General features: G+C 35.7%; 2 protein-coding genes across 4 annotated transcripts; both read right to left on the bottom strand.

The window, feature by feature from the left end:
• Nucleotides 1-8,303: 8,303 nt before the first annotated feature.
• Nucleotides 8,304-14,352, bottom strand: LOC126629363 (protein PTST, chloroplastic-like). The gene is made up of 9 exons (XM_050299386.1): nucleotides 14,256-14,352; nucleotides 13,821-13,855; nucleotides 13,221-13,536; nucleotides 11,451-11,540; nucleotides 10,589-10,657; nucleotides 9,946-10,051; nucleotides 8,986-9,074; nucleotides 8,723-8,835; nucleotides 8,304-8,648 (listed from the first exon to the last, which is right to left on the bottom strand). Exons 2-9 carry the CDS (start codon nucleotides 13,853-13,855, stop codon nucleotides 8,546-8,548), a joined length of 921 nt encoding a protein of 306 aa, XP_050155343.1. The 5' UTR covers nucleotides 14,256-14,352; the 3' UTR covers nucleotides 8,304-8,545.
• On the bottom strand, nucleotides 14,256-20,262 carry LOC126629364 (E3 ubiquitin-protein ligase DIS1-like). Of its 3 annotated transcripts, none has more exons than XR_007625743.1 (5): nucleotides 20,052-20,262; nucleotides 18,743-18,972; nucleotides 17,491-17,877; nucleotides 16,783-17,156; nucleotides 14,256-14,358 (listed from the first exon to the last, which is right to left on the bottom strand). XR_007625743.1 is itself a non-coding variant. In XM_050299387.1 (4 exons), exons 2-4 carry the CDS (start codon nucleotides 18,950-18,952, stop codon nucleotides 16,836-16,838), a joined length of 918 nt encoding a protein of 305 aa, XP_050155344.1. In that variant the 5' UTR covers nucleotides 18,953-18,972; nucleotides 20,052-20,262; the 3' UTR covers nucleotides 16,584-16,835. The 3 variants fall into 3 exon arrangements, 1 of the variants encoding a protein (XP_050155344.1); XR_007625744.1 differs by lacking the exon at nucleotides 14,256-14,358 and adding an exon at nucleotides 16,453-16,567; XM_050299387.1 differs by lacking the exon at nucleotides 14,256-14,358 and having other exon boundaries at nucleotides 16,584-17,156.
• Nucleotides 20,263-21,203: the final 941 nt, after the last annotated feature.

The following is a 21,203-nucleotide window of genomic DNA, read 5'->3' as shown; positions in this document are numbered from 1 at the left end:
ATGCATCCAAGCATAACCATATACATCACAACCACTAACATCATACTGTACTCACCTGTAGTTTACCTGGGCCTCTGCAGCATCATGTAACATTATGACATGGCACTTCAATCACATTTCATTTAAAACAATTTCTGCGAAAAACATAAAGCATACATACGTGTCTATATATATATATATATATATAACCCAAAAGCCCACTCATCTGGAGTCCGCGCTACAACTCCTTAGCACGAATATCGAGATGTCACGAACGACCATCGCCTAGAGCAAATATCAAATCACATCTCAAAATCCTTACTGATAGAACATGTAATTTACATAAAGCACATCCTTACGGACGATCTAGAATGATTTGAGACTCATTGACCAAAAGTCAACCGTCAATCAAAGATCGACAGTAGGGTCTATAACCCTATGTAACTCAATTTGGGAGATCCGCAACTCAGATTTCCGATTCGCAACTTCCAAAGATCCACATTATGTTTCTAGAATAACATACTAAATTTTTGGAACGAATCAACGGTCGGATCTCCGCTAATTGCCAAAACCAAATGGCGATTAACGTTTTATTTTATAAACTTACAAATCTAATTCGGGAAGATCCATACGTCGGATTCCCGATCCGTAAGTTTCTATGGTCCTCAAATATTACTTACTATAATGTTTTAAATTTTGGTGACGATCCAACAGTCGGATCATCGATTCATATAATGACCTATTAATGTATCGTAGAGAATTTAGGTTCCAACAATCAACCTACGCCATCCTACTATCAGAACTAAGCCCAAGGCATCTAATTTATCTTAAAAATATCATCGACGAACCTCTGACCACGAGCCTCCGCACGCGCAGCTGTGGGTGGCAATCGGCTGCCTCGACTCGCCGGAAAATTCACATATGTCAAAAAATTACCAAAATTTATAGAAATGAAGATCTCAACAAGTAGAGAAAGTTTTATACTTGTAGCCAAGTCCAATTTGGCCGGGAAATGCTCCAATTTGTCTTGAATCAGCCGGAACCCTAATATGGGTGTTCTTCAAATCGTTACCAAATTGAACCCCAACGTCCTAACAAATGACTGGTCATAGTTCCTAGGTTCAAGGGAAGTATTTTGGTGGGTTTGATCGACATTGATGGCTGCACGGACGGTGGATCCCCACCGAGACACCCATGAACTCACCCTTGGGAGTTTCTCTCCGTTTCAAAGCCAAATTCACCCAAATTTGAGGTGGAACTTGAAGAATGGAGGTTATGGAGCTGGTTCTAGGTGGTGGCAATAGTCGTTTCGTCGAGAAAACGATGGAATCGGTGTTGAAATACCTCGAATACTGGTCAGGTCAACGGAAGGGAACTGGGTCGTAAGGAATCTAGTGTTGCTCATCTCTTCTCCCGTTTCCTCCTTCCTCATTTTCTAATTAGGCAGAGCCCATTTCCCTTATTCACGGCCCTCCACGTGGCACCTCAGAATTGTTTGGAGAAATCCAAATTATTATCAAATTACAATTTCATCCTTAACTTTGCTCGTTTATAACTCCAATTTCGATTCCGCTTGCGCCCACACTTTCATGATGATGAGTACTTCGAGAATACCCTAACTGAATGAGTGTTGTGTCTCTTAACTATGGCCAACATACGTCAAAATCTTTGCCTCTAAAGGCATTTTTGTAAAATCACTATTTTAAAAATTTATAAAAATGAAAAATCAGGGACGAGTTGTCACAATTGTTCACTAACCCCATGAACTTAACTTGTTAAGAGACTATGCAAAACATTTGTATCTTAGACTCTTAGTTTGTTAACAGTTAGCACTAATACAAAAAACACTTTGCGCGACGAAATAAGATTTGTTGTGCAAAATAAAATTTCATCGCTCAAAATCTTGCGCGACATAATTTTTGTCGTGCATGGTTCGTCGCGCAAAGCTCGTGACGATAGGGTTTGCGTGACAAAAATTCATCTTTGTTGCACGAAGGTACTTTGCATGACGAAATATTTCATCCGCAAAGTTTTTTATTTTTGATTTTTTTATTTAATTAAATTAATTTAACATTTTGCACGACGAAATATGTGGTGGCGTAAGATTTTGCGCAACAAATGTTTTTGGTTTTTATTTTTTTATTTAATTAAATTGACCTTTTGTTTTATTATTTCTATTATTTGATTTAATTATAGTAATTGTTTACACAACGAAATATTTGGTAGCGCAAGATTTCTTTAATTTTAATTTTTTTAATTTAATTTAATTGTATAGCTTTATTTTTTTAATTACTTTAATTTAAACTGACATATTCAAAATAAAATTACAAATGAAAAATAGTGATCAAATTATCCATAATATACATTTTATTAGAAATGTACATATAAATTAACAAATTACAATAATAAAATCCTAATCCAAGTTTGTTGTAGTGGTGGTGGGGGGGGGGATATAGTCTGATAGCGTCATAATCCTCAACTCCTCAACTTTCACCGTCAAGTCCTGACGATTCCCTACAAAAAAATAAACATTGTCAAATAACCAAAAAAAACAACATAAAATAATACCAAAAAATGGGCATAAATTCCCCTAAAATCGGCATACCCCAAACTCCACCCCTCACCCTATACCCAACCCCAAACCCAAAATTAACTCCAAAAACACATATTAATAAAAAATTAAATTAAAATTTAGAGAGAAAATACCTTTTGGCAAGATTGAGAGTGAGTGAGAGATAGGGAAAGAGGAGTGAGTGAGAGATAGGGAGAGAGGAAAGAGTGAGAGAGTGAGGAGAGATAGTGAGTGAGAGAGAGAGAGAGAGATTGAGTGTGAGAGAGGGGGTCTGATTTAGGGAAAGGGAAAGAGATGAGAGGTAAGATAACTAGAGAGATATACATTGAAAAAATTGTGGAGGAGTTATTTTGGTTTTAAAAACTGTATCACTTTGCGCGACGAAAGATTGGCCATGCAAAGTCTTAAATTTTTTTTTTTTAAAGTTCCCACGCCCCATTTTTGGCATCCACCCAAATTTTTAGGGTTTTGCACGACGAAACATTTGTTCGTCGCGCAAAACTTTACGCGATGAAAGATTGGTCACGCAAAGTTTTTAAAAAATTTAAAAATTAAATTTCACGCATCCCATTTTCGGCACCCGCCAAAATTTAACAATTTTGCGTGACAAAATATTGGTTCGTCGCGCAAAATTTATAGAAATAAATTTTATTATACAATTTAAAATAAAAAAAATTAAATAAACTAGGTTTATATGACGAAATATTAGTATTTGTCGCGCAAAGTTTTTAAAAATAATAAAAAAGAAAATAATTTTATTTTACAATTTAAAATATAAATAAAATAAAATAAATAGGATTTAGGCAATGAAATGTTGATTTGTCGTGCAAAGTAAATAATAAAAAATAAAGAAAATAATTTAGGTTAACAATATAAAATATATAAAATTAAATAAAAATAAAATAAATAGGGTTTATGTCACATCCCGGTCCAGGATTGGCTCTGATACCAAACTGACACATCTCGATTCGGAGTCCTAGTGAACAATCCAGGTCGGGATGTGTTAGTTTAGGCAACGAAATGTTGATTCGTTGCGCAAAGAAAATAATTTAGGTTAACAATATAAAATATATAAAAATAAAATGAATAGGGTTTAGGCGACGAAATATTAATATTCGTCGTGCAAAGTTTTAAAAAAATAATAAAAACTATGAAAATAATTTATTTTACAATTTAAAATATAAAATTAAATACAAAATAAATAAATTGGGTTTAGGCGACAAAATTTGTCGCGCGAATTTTTTAATAAATATTTTTTATTTTTTAAACATATTGCGCGACAAACTCTAAAATTTCGTCGTGCAAAGTGACTTTGCGCGACAATGTGTGTTTCGTCACGCAAGAGGTTTTTTTTACTAGTTACCATACATTCGAGCTCTCGAGTTCAATTTTCTCTCTCTCAACAATGCTAAGCATAGCATATTTATTTTTATCTTTTACTTTCACGTGTTTAATTTTATGTTCAGCTACTACTTGTCAATGTGATATGAGAAATCTTTTTTTTTTTCACTTTTTAACTTACTACTTTTCTTAGGCTTCCTAAAATTAAATGGGCCATTAAAATTTAACCCTTAATACTCGAAGCTTAAGTGGAAGAAAGAGAGGGAGAAAATAGCCCAATTATACTTGGCAAAACTAACCTAGAATAAATAAGAGAAGTTACAGCTAATTTACCATTTGAATTGAAGTTAGCAATAGTAATGGTAATTGGAGTTAGCCTGTTAAGTAAAGACATGAACAATTAAATCCCCTTAAAACAATTTAACTATATTCGTGTGATAATAATAATAATAACTATGTACAACATGTACAACAATATTTACATAATTAGGCAAAGTTGCACCTATATTTTGAGAGTACGTACTCTACTCTGATATAATAGATAAATTAACTTGTGCAACTAATTTTTGCACAATAGCTAATCAAAGTTGCACCTACATTTTATTTTAATGGGATGAGCTAACATAACTCATTTATTAATTAGTTCGGCCCAAGCACAGCCTAAATCCACTGGGCTAACTTTAATTGTGTCAAGCCATGCCAGAAAAATAGTGCACGACTGACTTATTATAATACAAGGCTTTATGATAGGGATATTTCGCCATTGACACATAGGTCCACGCTTCAGAAGCAGTGACCATATCGTGAAATAATCGGCATTCTTGCCATGTTTGCGAGATCATCCCCGACGACGACTTTGCCACAAACAACATGACCTTGAACCATGCCAACCAGTGGCGGATCCAGGATTTTAGTATGGGGTGATTCTAATTTTAAAGCTCAAAAAAAAAAAAAGGACCAAAATAACATTGAAAAAAAAAACAACAAAGTCACTATCTGTCTATCAAAATAAAATAAATATTTTTGTTGTCTTGAAGTATAACTACATAATGTGTAACTCTTGTCGTGAATGTGAGACTATCAAAACTCTTGCCGTTAATACAAAGACAAACACTGTGTTGATCACTTGAGTGACAAGTCCTCACAACATGCACTAATAAATAAACTAGACACCCCAAAAAAAACTTGCATAACTAAACTCTAATTAGGGTTTTGGGATCGAAGAGAAGAATGGAAGATGTATGCAAACTAGAGGCTAAACCCAAATGCTAGCAAAGATTATAGGCCCACTGGGCAGCAGTCAGCAATAAGCGTAGAGAAGGAGGGTAAGTTTAAAGTTTTTTACTAGTTGGCAGAGTTGAGGAATCCCAGTGTGTAAACCTCACATGGAGTCTAAACCAAAGAGATGTGATCGGATGTCCAATCACAATAAAAAATGCACGCTTTCCATTTTTTTTAATGGTTTGGCTCAGAACGGTCTTGTTTTGGCCAAGTAATTTGAAAGAAAAAGAGTCATCTTCTTTCTCCTTCTATTTTGCAGAAGGTGCTCGGTAGCCATGGTTGCTCTTCTCCTCCACCATAGCCAGGATTTGGGTGGTCCTGGAGATTTTCATAGCCACTTTTCTGAGCCTTTGGGTGGTCCTAGAACCACCTTGGTCCATTAATAGATCCGCCTCTGATGCCAACTCAAGGATGATGTCGGGTCAAGGATGTGACTCTCCCATGGTTGCAAACGATATTTGAGAATGAGATATGTGAATGACTAGCACTATATATAAGGTGTATTTATATTAAGAATGTGTTGAATATAGTAGAAAAGTATGTGGAATTTGATTCTCCATGAGCTTGGTGAAGAACACGAATGTTATGGCATTTTGGTGTTTGCCTTAGCCATAGGGCTTTCTGAATTTCTCCAAGGGTTGAGCTTGCTCCAGTTTTGAAGTCCATCTTTTGAAATAAGCTGATTATTTATAGGTAAGGAATCTGGTATTAGTTTCCAACTTTGAATCCCATAACTAGTGGGATTGACTTTTCTTATTTAATTTAAACAAATCATTTAGTTCAGCTCTTAATTAAAACCAAGCCAAAGTTTTTAATATTCTTAGATGATTACCCAATTGGCCCCATTGAAAAATATGTTCCCATTTATGGGGTTCAAATGGACAATATAATTGTTGTTGGAAGAAAGGATTAACTGAAAGTTGCTATGTAAAAATTAATTACTAATATTGCTTAGAGAGGTAGATAGAATACAGATTAGATAATAATAACAACAGTGTACAACAATATTTACGCAGTTAGGCAAAGTTGCACCTACATTTTGAGAGTAAGTACTCTACTCTAATATAGTAGATAAATTAACTTTTGCAACTAATTTTTGCGCAATAGCTAGGCAAAGTTGCACTTACATTTTAATTCAATGAAATCCGCCAACACGATCCATTTATTAATTAGTTCAACCCAAACATGGTCCAAACACACGTGGGCTAATTTTAATTGTGTCGAGCTATGCCAGAAAAATAGAGCACTACTGGCTTATTATAGTACCAGCCTTTATGACCGGGGTATTTTGCCGTTGACACATAGGTCCACACTTCAGGAGCAGTGACCATATCACCAAACAATCAGCATTCTTGTGCCATGTTTGCAAGATCATCCCCGACGAGGTCTTTGCCACAAACAACATGACCTTGAATCATGCCAACTCAAGGATGATGTCGAGTGTTGAAATAGGATGTGGCTCCCCCCATGATAAAAAACGAGATTTGAGAATTGGATATGTGATGACTAGCATTGTATACAAGGCGTATTTATATGTGTTGAATGTAGTAGAAAAATATGTGGAATTTGATTCCCCACGACCTAGTGGGATTGAATTTATGGTTTGATTTAATTTGAACTAATTATTTAATTTAGTTCTTAATTAAATCAATATGTTTTTTTTAGGAAATTTAGCTCTTAATTAAAACAAAGCCATATTTTGTAATATTTCTTCCCACAACCACTAACTTGGGTTGATATCTGTTTAATCTGTTTCCCCTTCTGAATTTAGGATTTAAATAATACATGTTAGAGTATGAAACCAAGTAAGAACGAACACAAAACAAAAAAAAGTAAGAATAGAAATAAAATTGTTGCCCGAACTAAAAACAATATGAAATATAGCTAGCAAGCAAAAAGAAGGCATTATACTTTTAAACTTGTTCATGTATATGGTAACTAAAAGGGTAATTTTATTTACACCCATGCAACCTTTTTTTACACCCAACTTAAAATTTTGAATGTTAATTGTCTATTTTACCCTATTGCATAATTACTATTAAGTACAAAATGAAATTAATAATAAAACTTAAATTTATCAATAAACCCAAACATTATAATTAAACCCTACTAGCTAAAACCCTAGAAAACCGAAGAAGGTGAAGCCAGTGTCTCTTCTCTTTCCCAATGCTTGCACGTTTTGTGCCAGAGAAAAGACTCTTTTTCGCTACTGCTTTGGCTAACGGACTTCAAAATATTGAACTTGCAGAGTGGGCAGGTGGTATTGATCTGTAACCATTTGTCTATGCTCACAAACAAGAACAACGTCCTTGGCCTCTGGGTGGTTTCTTCGCCAAACTTCTAAAAATCAAATGGGTGTAAAAATAAATCCACATATTGAATTGGGTTTATGGGGGTATATTAGATATTAAATTTGAGTTTAAAAAGATATTAATAGTTTAGTTAAAAATTAAATGAGTGCAAAGAGTAAGTTGGGTGTAAAATTAAGTTAGATGGATTTAAATAAAATTTTCCTAACTAAAAATAGGTAACCTTGCAACGATTTCGTGATTCAAAATTCTATCATCAACATGCTTCTACATTTTATCTAAATAGGATTTGGTCGGTCCAAACACAGCCCAGACCCATGTGGGCTGACTTTAAATGAGCCGAGTTGGGCTAGAAAATAGAGGACGGCGAACTCATTTAATAACAGCCTTTATGATCGGGGTATTTCGCCATTGACATAGAGTTCCACACTTCAAGAGCAGTGGCCATATCGCGAAACAATCGACTTGTAACATATACTAATGAAGAAGAAAAACAAATGTTAGAATAATTTGAGCGACCACTACTCGTGCTAACAATACATTACATTGAGAGGAAAAAAGAAAGTAATATAATTGTAATCCTCAGTTAAAAGTTCGTTCGTTTACACTCCTTTCAGTGTTTATCTTGTGATCCTGCTTTTGTTTACTCAATCATTCAAAGTACAACAAAAACAAGTGAAATAGAATAAAATGAATAAAACGGAAGTGTGCAAGTCATCACCCGAAAGGAATCACAATGATTTTGGTGGTTTCATTTGATAACCTCTTTATCCAACCTCTTGATCTGACACAGTACCAAACATACAACAGTATCAACTGCATCAAGCACAATACACCGCATCTGATTATGTATAACGATACAAAGCAAACAGTTTCGCGGAGATTTTAGATAAAATGCTCGTTTCTTTTTCCTTTTCTGCTCTAGCAGTTAAAATACTAGGTTTTTCTGTACATCAGAAGCAGAATTAAGGACCAACATCCTTTATCTGTAGTTAAAATGTTGGGTTTTTCCGTACCAAAAGCAGAAATAAGGACCAACATCCTTTTATCTGTGGACCTCGATCTATTCCACGATTAACAAGTTATTTTTTGTTAATCCCTCACCAACTGTAGGAAATTCTGGTGATAGTTTCCATTCTCCATCAACCAAGAACTTGATTTCGTACCTTCAAAATGAAATTACGAGTCAGAGTGAAGAAAGGGAGGAAGAGGAGGAATAGTTGAGTGATCAGGTAGGTACCTTCCAGGTCTCAGCATTAATGTTGTCGAGAATGTAGTGAAAGAACCAGTGTACTCTGGAGATAAATCCTCTCCTTGACTCCATCCATCAAAAGTGCCCATAACTTGCACACTCTGTTATCAAGACAAAAACGCTCTTGTCATCATTTTCTTTGCAATGAAGAAGAAAGTGACCCGAATCATCATATTCCAGAAAGTCACTCATCATTACCACACTCCGTTAGTTGAGGAAAAGGAATTACCCAGTAAAAGGCTTATATTTACCTCAGCCATGCCGCACCAGAATAGGGGAACCTCCTTGGATTGTGCAGCACCAACATCCTTTATCTGTTCCTTCAACTTTTCATGTACAGCTTCACACATGCAAAAGTACTTTTGGTTAGAACATACGGAAAGTTTACGCGCAACAACGACATGACAGCATTTTCAAAGAAATCCGATATAAGTTGGGAAACAACAATTCTGAAGTTAAAACAGGGCTCCCCACCCAAATATCTTGCCAATGTTTATCCTACTTCCAAATACCAAAGTTCAGAAGATCAGATGAGAACATAAGGAATAACCCATGTACTATACAGGATATAAAAAAATAATCTCTTTCAACTTAAGAATCCTAACCATTTGCATGAAAACCGTATCGACTCCAAATGACTAATGCCCAGGAGTTTTACTCAAGAGGTGATCACCACCACCATTACCAAGTAAGGCATATTTCTTTTCCCCAAATGCCAAGAGTCAACCAACCTTCTTCCTTAGGTTTCTGCTCTGAATCCCAACTATTAAGTGGTCCTTCCTCCCTTTCTCACTCCTCAACCAAGTGGTCTTTGTTCCTACATTATGTTTCTTATTACTTTTCACTATAGGATTGTAACCCGTATATGACTTATTTAGATTGTTCAGATATCGATGGTCTGAAAATGAATTTAAATATCGATTACAAATATATTTTTAGGAAAAACAGAAAATCAGAGAGAACATCTCAAGGCACCTATTCATGCAATGGCTCAATTACATTGGTGGAGGAGATGCACCTTAGGAAACATCGTGCCATTGAAAGAGAAGAAAATACACACTCTTATCTTTGTGCGGAATCATTTGTTTCATGATGCTATATAATGCTTCTTAACAAAATTTCTCAGTTATCAGGAGAGGAATAAAGATTTAGCAGAAAAAGGAATGAGAGTGAGTAAGAAGGAATAAATAAATCAATCTAGAGCAAGTTACCTTCTAAACGGGAAAGAAGGTGGGATTGAATGTATTTCCCATTAATCTTTCTTGAACCTTCAGGAATGACAGAATTGGTGTTTTCTTCTGCCAATTTCACCAAAGCCTGCCCATTAGAACAACTAAAGGAATCATGCCATCACAAGTCTTCGACTTTATTGAATCATGTGGGACCGTAATGCATGATAGCACAATGTTCAACAAGTGCCGATGGGTATGTTATTAGTAAAGCGGTTGTTGTAAAGGTTAAAGGTTTATGATATATAGATCCTATGTTTTGATGTTTGAAATTCTTAAAGATTAATTTATTTTAGCAGAATTAAATCAAGATGGCTTTTGAAATCAAGCAACTATAAACGTCTAACTAAATGCATTTTGGCAGCGGATATGACTTTATCAAAACTGGGACTGGAACTACTTGCTCCTTCCAAATAGTGCTCGACCTACAACCATTTTTTGTATAAAAAAAGGGATTTGTAGAATGTTAAAGAGGCCAAACATGAAAGAGAGAATGCCTATCTTGGGACTTAGATGACTCACATGTGAAAAATATACTGATCTCTAGGGCCTTAAATTAGTCACAAGTGTTGACATATGTTCATGCAAGATGTGCAGATCAACCAGCACTTGTAAAATATGTTACCTGAATTTGAAGTTCCAAGACAGCAAGTTCACTTTTGAAGTTAACCAACGCATCCTCCTTTATATGCAACTGTATAAATGACAATCAATCTCAGATGTCAAATCTATGACACATGATAGAGCAATCTAGACTGAAAGACCAAAGAAGATGTATATGAAGCTTGATGATTAAACAAAATAACCTTATACACGTCCAAGATGTCTCCATTGAACAGCTCCATGAATTATAGTTACAACTTATATGCACATTAATTTTCTCGAAGAGCTTAAGACGAGCTATTGGGTGAAGAAAATAATTTGAAACAAAAATTCATGCAATATATTTTGTGTCATTTTTCTCATAACCCAAATGATGAAAGTGGTGGGCGCATCGTCACCTTTCAGTATATTCAATTCAACTACCTTCAAATTTAAAATGAGATTATGAATAGGTGAACCTTTATGTATAAATTTGTTAATACTCATATGCTAATGCTAAACAAGCCAACAACTCAATTTTAACATTCACGCTTCATCTCTCAGTTATAATTTCTTTTCCTCCAGTAATATGGCTTTTATTTTAAATGGAGTATTTACTGATAGCCATGGAGTGTCATTGAAAAGCACTGGACTCAACAAGGTTTTAATCTACTTTCCTGTTTGTGAAAGAGTCTTTCACTCTTCAGTAGAATTAACACACACTGCTGCTAGAATGCATTCCTAAATGCATATTATTAACCCCATCAAATCAATTAAGAAATCAACACAGATGGCAACAGCATAAAAGGTAGGCCACTCCCATAAAATGATGAAGGAGAATTTAAATGACATATTGAATCAGGTGTCAAATTATAGAAAGGCCAATGCTACAGATACATACAAACCTGTCGTTTGAGAAACCGATTTTGTTGATTGGCTTCACTTAGTTTTTTGACGAGCTTTGTTCTTTCAGAATCAGCTAGCAGTGACTGCAACTGATAGCGTTTTACGTTAAGTTAGTTCTTCAGATCTAATATATTCCTGAAATATCAAACAAACCCATGCCCAAAGTGAAGTCCAAGATCTTAGTATTCCCCAACCTTTCCTCTAATAATATTCAAAAGTCCTTTTATTTCTTTCCAGCCTTAACAGTTAACACTACCATATACTTAAGAACAAACGGAATCTAGGTAACTATTGGAGTTAACACCTTTTCAATCATGTGTTGACATTAACAATCTAACCATTTTTCCTTTAGCAAAAACCAAACGACTCGCTATTTTCATTTACTACTGAGCAACAGAAGGGTTGAAAGCATGAATCCTTAACCAACACTGGAAATAGTAGGAAAATCAAGCTTTATCCCAAAATCAAAGTATCACAATTTTTAGTGTAAGAAGCACCTAAAGAAACAGAGACCAAATTATATAGAACTTTAACAACTAAGTTAAGCTGCAAACACTTTATTTTCTTCACACCAATCCAAATTATCAGGATAGTTTGAACATCTGAAATTCAAAAGAAATATATATTTTATATATGGAAATTGAAACAACAACAAAGCCTTTTCCCACTAAGTGGGGTCGGCTATATGAATCCTAGAACGCAATTGCGCTCGGTTTTGCGTCACTTCTTCCTTTAGAACCAAGTACTCTAAGTCTTTTCTTAGAGTCTTTTCCAAAGTCTTCCTAGGTCTTCCTCTACCCCTTCGGCCCTGAACCTCTGTCCCGTAATCGCATCTTCTAACCGGAGCGTTAGTAGGCCTTCGTTTCACATGTCCAAACCACCGTAACGGATTTTCTCTCATCTTTCCTTCAATTTCGGCTACTCCTACTTTACCTCGGATATCCTCATTCCTAATCTTATCCTTTCTAGTGTGCCCACACATCCAATGAAGCATTCTCATCTCCGCTACACCCATTTTATGTACGTGTTGATGCTTCACCACCCAACATTCCGTGCCATAAAGCATTGCCGGCCTTATTGCCGTCCTATACAATTTTCCCTTTAGCTTCAGTGGCATCTGACGGTCACACAACACGCCGGACGCACTCTTCCACGTCATCCATCCAGCTTGTATTCTATGGTTGAGGTCTTCATCCAACTCTCTGTTCTGTTGCAAGATAGATCCTAGGTAGCGAAAGCGGTCACTCTTTGGCATTTCCTGATCTCCAATCCTCACCCCTATGGAAATTGAAAAAAGGTCGTAACCAGTGCACAAGGCTCCCGCTTTACGCAGGGTCTGGGAGAGGTGAATGTCGGCTAGCCTTACCCCCATTTATGGAGAGGCTGCTCCCAAATGGAAATTGAAAAAGGAAAAAAAAAAAAAAAAAAAAAAAAAAAAAAAAAAAACTATGTCTGTCTACTATCTAGTACTAACAAGTGTGGGTTCATAACAATACAGATAAAGCCACCGCTAGCCAAGAATTCTAAAAAAAATAGAAAAGGAAATCCATGCATTTAAATGCTGTCAAGGATTTATAACGCAAAAAAGATTGGACCAGTTCCAAGATCCATAGTGAGAGATTATATCCAATTCTAGATATTATCACGAACCTGTGCTATAAAAACATATGGATTTTGATCATGAAAAAGATAACCATGGAATTTAATGGTGGGAACTTTTTCCTTTACTGCCCAATTTACCATGTTAAACTAATTAGTGGCATGAGTACCTCATTACTTCTTAAAGGCTGAGAAGGAAGTTCCTGCTGCAAATCTTTATCTGTACATTCATCATTTCCGCTATAGGTTTCTGCATGTGCTGATGATGATTCCTCCAAACTAGTGGGAATTGAATGTATTCTCCAGAAGAAATGGTTCAGGGGATGCTTCCCAGTAGAAACTTCAGAACCCATCAAGATCAACCTCTGATAGCTCAAATTTAATTTCCCAGTAGTTACAATGTGTGGAAGTGGACGGATATTTCTCCATTCCAACTTTCTTGAACCTTTTCTTGACATCCACAGTACTCGGTTGTCAAGGCAACACCTGTCGAGATTACGATGAATGATGATAAGAAAATGAAATTCATAACTACTTAGCGACATCATCAATGCCATGAATATGAAAGACTAAGATGGAGATGAAGTTATCAATATCAGCAATGCTAACTAAGTATATTGATAGTGCAAGAGCAAATCATACAGAATTAATGTTTCCGATAAGCGTCAATGCAAATGATCTGTAGGTAAAAACAGTGCTTGTTTAGTGAATTTTCAACTAATACACGTAGGAACCAATTGAATTTATCTATAAAAGTGAAGAAAGCTTACCGCACGGTACCTATCTCCATGTTGATTGATTCCATCTGAAAAATCGTTACAACGAAAAAACATGATCATAATTTTTGCTAGAAACTTGAATAACTCAACAATTCTCTAAAATCAAAGTAATAATACTTCTCTGTCAAAAGGAACCAATAACCAATGACTGTAATTCGTGTCCAATTGCTCTAACTTTAACAGCACAATCTAATCAAATTAAGCTGCACACTGTAGAAAAATGACAGTTCTTGAACCGACACCCACTACCCACAATACAATTATAGCCCGTTTACTAATCCGTAATCTCGAAATGTGATAAATTCATATCAAATGGTTTCTTTACATGAATTAGAGAAAACCCATCAATTGAATAATGGAATTGAGCTCACATTTCAACTCTGGAAAATCTACACGTAAAAATGAAAAGAAATTGATAGGACTTACTGTAGAAAGCTGGCGCGAAGAGTAGCAGCTCCGGTTGAAACTAAGGCGGAGGTGGTGGCGAGGTAGCCGAGAGACGGTTGGAGGACGGTTGGAGGAGGAGGAGCTAAATTAATGGAGAAAGAAAGGAGTTAGATTGAAGAGACATTCTGCAACCAATAAAAAGAGGCCACACATATAATCACAACATCCTAATGAAAAAAACGAATAAAATTAATAAACTCCACCTATTTACCTGAAGAATTATAGAGAGAGCGAGAAGGGCGGCAAGCAGAGATAAAAAGCGAGAATTGAGTGAATTGTGTGGTATAATTTCTTATCCTACGATGATTTATTAAGATTTACAAAATTATATTCTTAATTAAACTATTTTAGTGAACGGTTTGTTGTAGTTAATATTGTTTAGAGCAACTTCACGTGAGGGGATAATTATTGCCCAAGCAATCGGGCAATAAAGGCTTAATCAGATTAATAGTCTCTATGGTTACAGGTAGTTAAAAGATAGTTCATGTGATAAAAAAAAACTAGGATTTAAGATTCTGTGGTGAAGTTTGTTAAGATTTATACCCAAAATTAAAAATTATGTAAACTTTCGGTTAATTGTTAGCACGTGAGCCAGCCCCACATGCTGTGAATTAATAGAGAGTTCTGTTTTAGCCTAATATGTGTGGCTCATCTGCTAATAATTAACAGAAAGTTGACGGAATTTTCAATTTTGGACATAGATCTTAACAAACTTCACTACAAGAGTTTAAATCCTTTTTTTTTACCACATGAGTTATCTTCCAACTACCATGTCACCACAAGGACTAATAATCCAATTAGGGCTAGACAATTATTGCCTCTGTGAATAGTAATTGCTTAGTGCATCTCCACCTCGTAAATGAATTGTCCAGGCAATTGGCATTTAAAATTTTTTTTGTTAAAAAAATATTATGTTTAATTTTGGATATGATTTTTTAACCAATCCCGTCACACCACGTGTTATTATCCTAAGAGCAATTCCACCCCAGTGGATTTTGCCCAGGACCCAGCACAAAAACAGGGCCAGCACCCTGTCAACCAAGTCCACCCCTCATTTTGACTGGTACCCAGCCCGAGCTGGGCAATGGACCAGCCCAAAACAGACTGAGCAAGAAGCTGGGCAGTTTGCCTGGCGCGTGCGCTTCACGCAGGCGCTGCCGCGAGTAGCCGACAGGGCTGTCAGCCCACTTGTGCTCCGGATCCCATCAGCGACGTGGCATGCTTATATCCGTTGGATTTCCAACGGCTAGTTTTTCTAGACCGTTGGATTTCCAACGGTAAAAAAAATGTAAATTTTACTTTTAAAATATACCGTCCGATCACAGATCAACGGTCCACGTTAATTAACTAATTAAAATTTATTAAAACATACAGAAAAAATATTAAAAAATACATAAAATTTTTAAAAAAAATTTATTTATTTTTTCTATAAATACCTAACTCTCATCTTCCACCTTACACCACATTTCAATATTTTCTACACTTTCTACCAAAGCTTTCATATACTTTTTGTGTGAAAAAAAAAATACCAAAAAACTTGTGGTTGAAGAATAAAGTGTATTTGATGAGTTTATGTAATTTCATTTTAGTGTGTTTTTTTTTTATAGTTTATTTGATGAGTATGTAATTTTATTTTAGTGTGTATTTTTTTTTTAAGTTTATTTGAAATTTTATCTGAAATTGGTTAAAAATCTTATCCGAAATAAACTTAAAAAAAAAAACACACCAAAAAAATGCGCTGGGTGCCAGCGCATTTTTTTAGGGGTGGAGATGCCTTGGCCTATTACTGTTCACTCCAGTCTATTACTGTTCATTTGAGTGGATAAATGCGCTGGGTGCTGGCGCAAAGTCCTTAGGGGTGGACTTGCTCTAATTGCAGTTTTTCTAGAAGAGTATGGTTGGGTATTTATAGGAAATATATTTTTTTTTATATTCCATTTTTCTGTATTTTTAACATTATTTTCTAACCAAATTAATGTGGACCGTTGGTACAAATTTGTTTTTTGTAATCGGACAACCCAGATTGTGCCACGTGGGTGTTTTCCTTTTAAATTTTTTTTTTATCCCTAAGAAGGACGGATTAATATGGACAGAAAAAAACTCTTGGTCTCAAACACTGAGTAGAAAGGATCCGAATCCGGAGTGAATTGATCCAGAGAGTATCCTTACCTCAAAATTAGGGAATAAGGTAGTTAATTGGTTCGAGAAGGGTGAATTTGACGTTGCAAGTACAAGTACGCGACCCCGCACCCCATCCACTAGGATGTTAGACCACAATAATCGATAATATCCTACAATAATCGAGTATTATCGAATCACAAAAACAAGTCTCATTTGCTGCATGCCAGCCATACAGAGTCCAAATCTGTATAGAAGGATATTTTAATTTTATAAGAGTGCCTTCCTACTCATGCAATTAAAGCATGAACAAGCAAAGAGAGTTTGCTTCCTACATTCCCTAAACTACATGGCCAGAAGAGACTCGTAACCAGGAAAAGCGACTGACCTACCAACTAGATAAGATGATCGAACGAAAGAGATCAAAATGACAGATTGCTGTCACTGTTCCTTCCATATCCTTCCGGTCACCCTAAGCTTCAATTCCTTTCGGTCTCCTCCTGAGAAGAAGAGAGCCATGTTGCGTTGAATAATGAGACCATCAAAACTGTCACGAACCTTGCGATGGCTATCCCTAATGCTACGCGGCACCCCCTGCCAAATCATCTTCCTCCCGTTCCCACCTACTTCTAGACTGTAGCTGTAGTTCTTTGCCTCGTTATCATCACCCATGAACCGCAAGAATGCTATGTAGACGGGAGCCATCCCGAGCTGGAAAGCTTCAAAATGTAGGCAAAAATACTGATTGAAGCAACTAAAAACCTGCAGAATGGAAAAGATGGCAAATTTCTAGTTATGCTTCGTTTGTGTCAAAGACGGATTTTGGAAAAGATAGCAAATTTCTAGTTATGCTTTGTTTGTGTCAGAGATTTTTCTATTTTGAAAAAGGGGACCAGCTGGTGGCTTCGCCACGGCAGTCCACCCTTCCGAAGGCTGGGAAGACTCATAGAGCATTTCAGAGACAGATGTTTCACTCTTTGTTTTATCGATCATCAAAGCTTTTAAGCTAAATGGTTTTGAGTTGGCTGAGGATTAAATTGTGAGGGAATGAAGAAGGATAATGGAGAACAATAAGTAAGGCAAAAGTGAATAATACCGTTAACATCCACGTGGCGTTTTCAACTTCTTGTGGATTTGATTTTACATAGCGATGGTTGAAAGTGCTGCCATTGTGCATGTCGACTTTGTGATCATCTTTTAAATGGGCCACAAGATGAGGAATATCTCCAACGACGGAGCATTCAGAACCAGCATAGGGGCAGTTATAGGGTCTATGGAGACACTGAGATTCATGCTTTAGCTTGCTGTAATAAGGGTATATGCCCATGCAACCAAAACTCTGGTATTTACATGGAAGTTCCAGAGAAGCAGCCACCTTCTCCAACGCAAGACATCTGATATTACCAAGCTCATGCCGGCAAGTGGGGCACCGGTTGTGAACCCTTGGTTTGCAACCAGAACATAATGTGTGACCATTCGAACACTGCAAAAAGCGAGAAAGCCAATTAGGCAAAGAACAAAGTTGGGGTCCTATTGAAAAGCTTCCCATCCCTCAAAAGAACTATTTTTTCTGTTTTCTTAATAAATATTGTAAATAAATTTGACAAAAACCTATGTTACATGAATAAATAAATTCAAACTTTCTAAAGGAAAAAGTTTAAGAAGAGAGAAAAAAGTTTACATCAAATGAAGGACTCCACAATAAAATTATGTAATTACGATATAGGTAGACTTATTAGATATAACAAGAGAGTGATAGTTGTTATATTGTAAGAAGTTGAGTTAGTTACAATTGGGCCTTCTAATATGTTCTTGCTTAAAAATACTTACATGCGCCAAAGACCATTTAGATTTGAAGGAAAAAAGCGAACTCAATAAAATCAAACAGCTCAAGAATATGCACTTGGCAAGGGTTAGTAAGGAGTGAAACCAATAGTGGCATAACAGAAACCCGTCCACAAAGTTGCAAATGATAGCACCTCGTCTACCAGTTTCCCAAGAGAACCCCTCCCACAAAGTCAAAACCTCACACTTGATGCTACTTTAAAATAAGGGAACTTTAACGAAAAGCTCCCGGTACTGTTTACTTTAACGAAAAACCATATTTTTACACTAAAAAGTCAATCCTGGTACTATTCACTTTACCCTTTATTTTGTCCTTATCGTTAAAATTCAAAGTTTTCAAGCCCTTTTCATTAGTATTATTAGCATCGGTAAGGGCTAAGTGAGAAAGCACGCTAGTTTCAGCTACAATATCGTGAATAAGTGAGTAGAATTAATACTAGAATGAAAACTAAGGGAGTGGGTTTGACTTCATAAGATAAAGCAAAATTATTAAGTAATCAAACCTGATGGATTGGGGGGTACATAGCATTTAAGCACACAGGGCACTCCAGCAGCTCGCGAACACTGCTAGAAACTGTCACATTAGGTTTTTGGGGCATTTCAGTAGCATCATCGACACTTTCTCCAACATCCAGCATGTCCTCACTTTGAGGAGGATCAATAACCTCAGATTTGGTCCGGATGTCATCAAAAAATGGACTACTGGATGCCATGCTGGTACGCAGCTACTTATCTGAGCCGAACATATAAAAAAAGTTCAATAAACAGGTGATGCAAAACAATAAGCATTGTACGATACACCATGTTTAATTCATGCACCAAGTTCTAAATGATCCAATCTAGATAAGGGAAAAGCTCTCTAACCATATCTATTTCATAAAGGATAACCATAAGTAGAAAGAAGTACCAAGTGTGTCCTTAAAAGCAAAACTTTTTTCCCATTACACTTTCTGGTTTTCTTTTCAAGCTCCGTCCACATGCTATCAAAGAAGTCCAGTCTAAACTCAAACATGACAAACATGACTTCTTATATTCGAATCCAAAGTTTAAATCGCAATGGCAGACAAGAAACCCTTATAAGACCGAGGTGTGAATACCATAAAGATTTATAACCTTCATCCTTAGCTCAAGTGGCATGTGAAAGATGAGGGAGAAGTAAATGCCAGTTCCCTTATAACGATTAACACTATGTTTTTGGTGTTTACATTTCACACGAGTGAACAGCGCTCGATTGGACGACTACTATTCAAAACACAAATGAGAAAAATCGACAACAATTATGCATATCGTTCTTAGGAGGTAAATGGAAGGAACCTACCTATCAACCTCCCAGTTCTCATATATCAGAGAATTGAGAGCCTCAAAATTCTGAATATATTCAAGTAAATCAACTACTTATGATCAAGCAGATCGAATTCAAATTTTCAAAACTTAAGCAAATACAGAAACATGTATTCTTCAAGGAAATGTACATAGCCAGGATTCAAAATTCTACAACTTTAAAATTTGCAAAATCATGAAATAATTCAACAAATTAACTGATCAATGCAGATCGAAACACAAACAAAGCAAATGGGTTCGTCTAAATGCCATAATCGGACTCCAACATCGCATGCCCACATTCAAATTCAAAATCAAGTCCACAATAGATCTAGAAAATTCCAAAACATATTCAGAGAAAAATACAAACTTTTCCATCTTAAATTACATAAATTTCAAATGGGTAACCATAAAATTAAAAACCCATTAGAGAAAACTGAAAAATAAATAAAACCCAACAAATTTAAGATGGAGAAAATGAAAATATTATACCTTTGAATTATAATCAAACGCCCAATGCAGAGAGAGAGAAGGAAGGAGAGAGGAGAGGTCTGGTAGGTGGCCGGCTATGGGGAATTGTCCCCTGCAGGCTGCAGTAATATAATAAGGGGGGACGCGGAAATGCGCGTTTGCGAGCTCAAGGAATTTCAAATTAAAGCCGTTTGAAAGAGAAAAGAGAGAGAGTGGGGGACGGGGAGGAGCGTGGCGTTCAGTAGAGAGAGAGAGATTTCTCGAGGAAATACACATGGGAAAGGTCAACTGTCGAGGTCAAAGCCGGAGGCGAGTGGGTCCCCGCTGACTGTTCTCGTCTTATTTCCAAAGCATATAAATAAATAAATATATAAAATCCTTTCAAATTGGGTAAAGAAGTTTGTGCGAATGTTCCCATTTATTTTTGGTTTTTTTTTCCTGGAACAAATGTTCATTTTAATGGAAGAGAAAAACTTTAATAAAACTGTTTGATTTCGAAAGTTCTCAAAAAGTTACGTCGTGACATACTAGTTTGAGTCCAGTGAGACAAAAAAAAAAAAAAAAAAAAAAAAAACCACATAAAATCTCATGCATGGTTTTGTAATTATCAAAGTGAGAATTTTATAAAATCCCCTTTTATCAACATTTCATGATTCATTCTTTATTGACTTGACCTCAAACATAGAGATCATTTGAAAACACTCAAACATAGATATCATTTGAAAGCACTTAAACATAGATATCATTCACTCATATATAACCCAAGGATCTTTACATTATTGAGTGATAAACAAGGAAATTCCCTTTGTCAACCATCTACAAAAACTTATCAAAAGTACCTAGAGTAACACTAACAATTTTTTAATGATTGATTTTAGAATTAGAGACATAATGGTAATTTTATTCTATTTATTTATTTAATTTTTTTTTATACAAAGATAATATTTTTATTGAAAAGTGATCGGAATGTAATATTATTAAACTTGTCATTCATGAAACTCGAATATAAGACTTCTCATTTAACACACATTTTTCATTTTTGAAAGGCTTTTTAGCCAAAATAATGCATGTGATTGTATAACTACTTACTTTGATCTAAGATTTGAAATGATAGAAGTGGTCCTAAGTTTGTCCATCATCAATCATTTTGGTCATTCGGTGAAAAATCTCTAT

The sequence above is a fragment of the Malus sylvestris genome, chromosome 7 (assembly GCF_916048215.2).
Source record: "Malus sylvestris chromosome 7, drMalSylv7.2, whole genome shotgun sequence".
Taxonomy (NCBI): domain Eukaryota; kingdom Viridiplantae; phylum Streptophyta; class Magnoliopsida; order Rosales; family Rosaceae; genus Malus; species Malus sylvestris.
The sequence above is the reverse complement of the archived record's forward strand: the minus strand, read 5'-3'. Positions and strand labels throughout refer to the sequence as shown.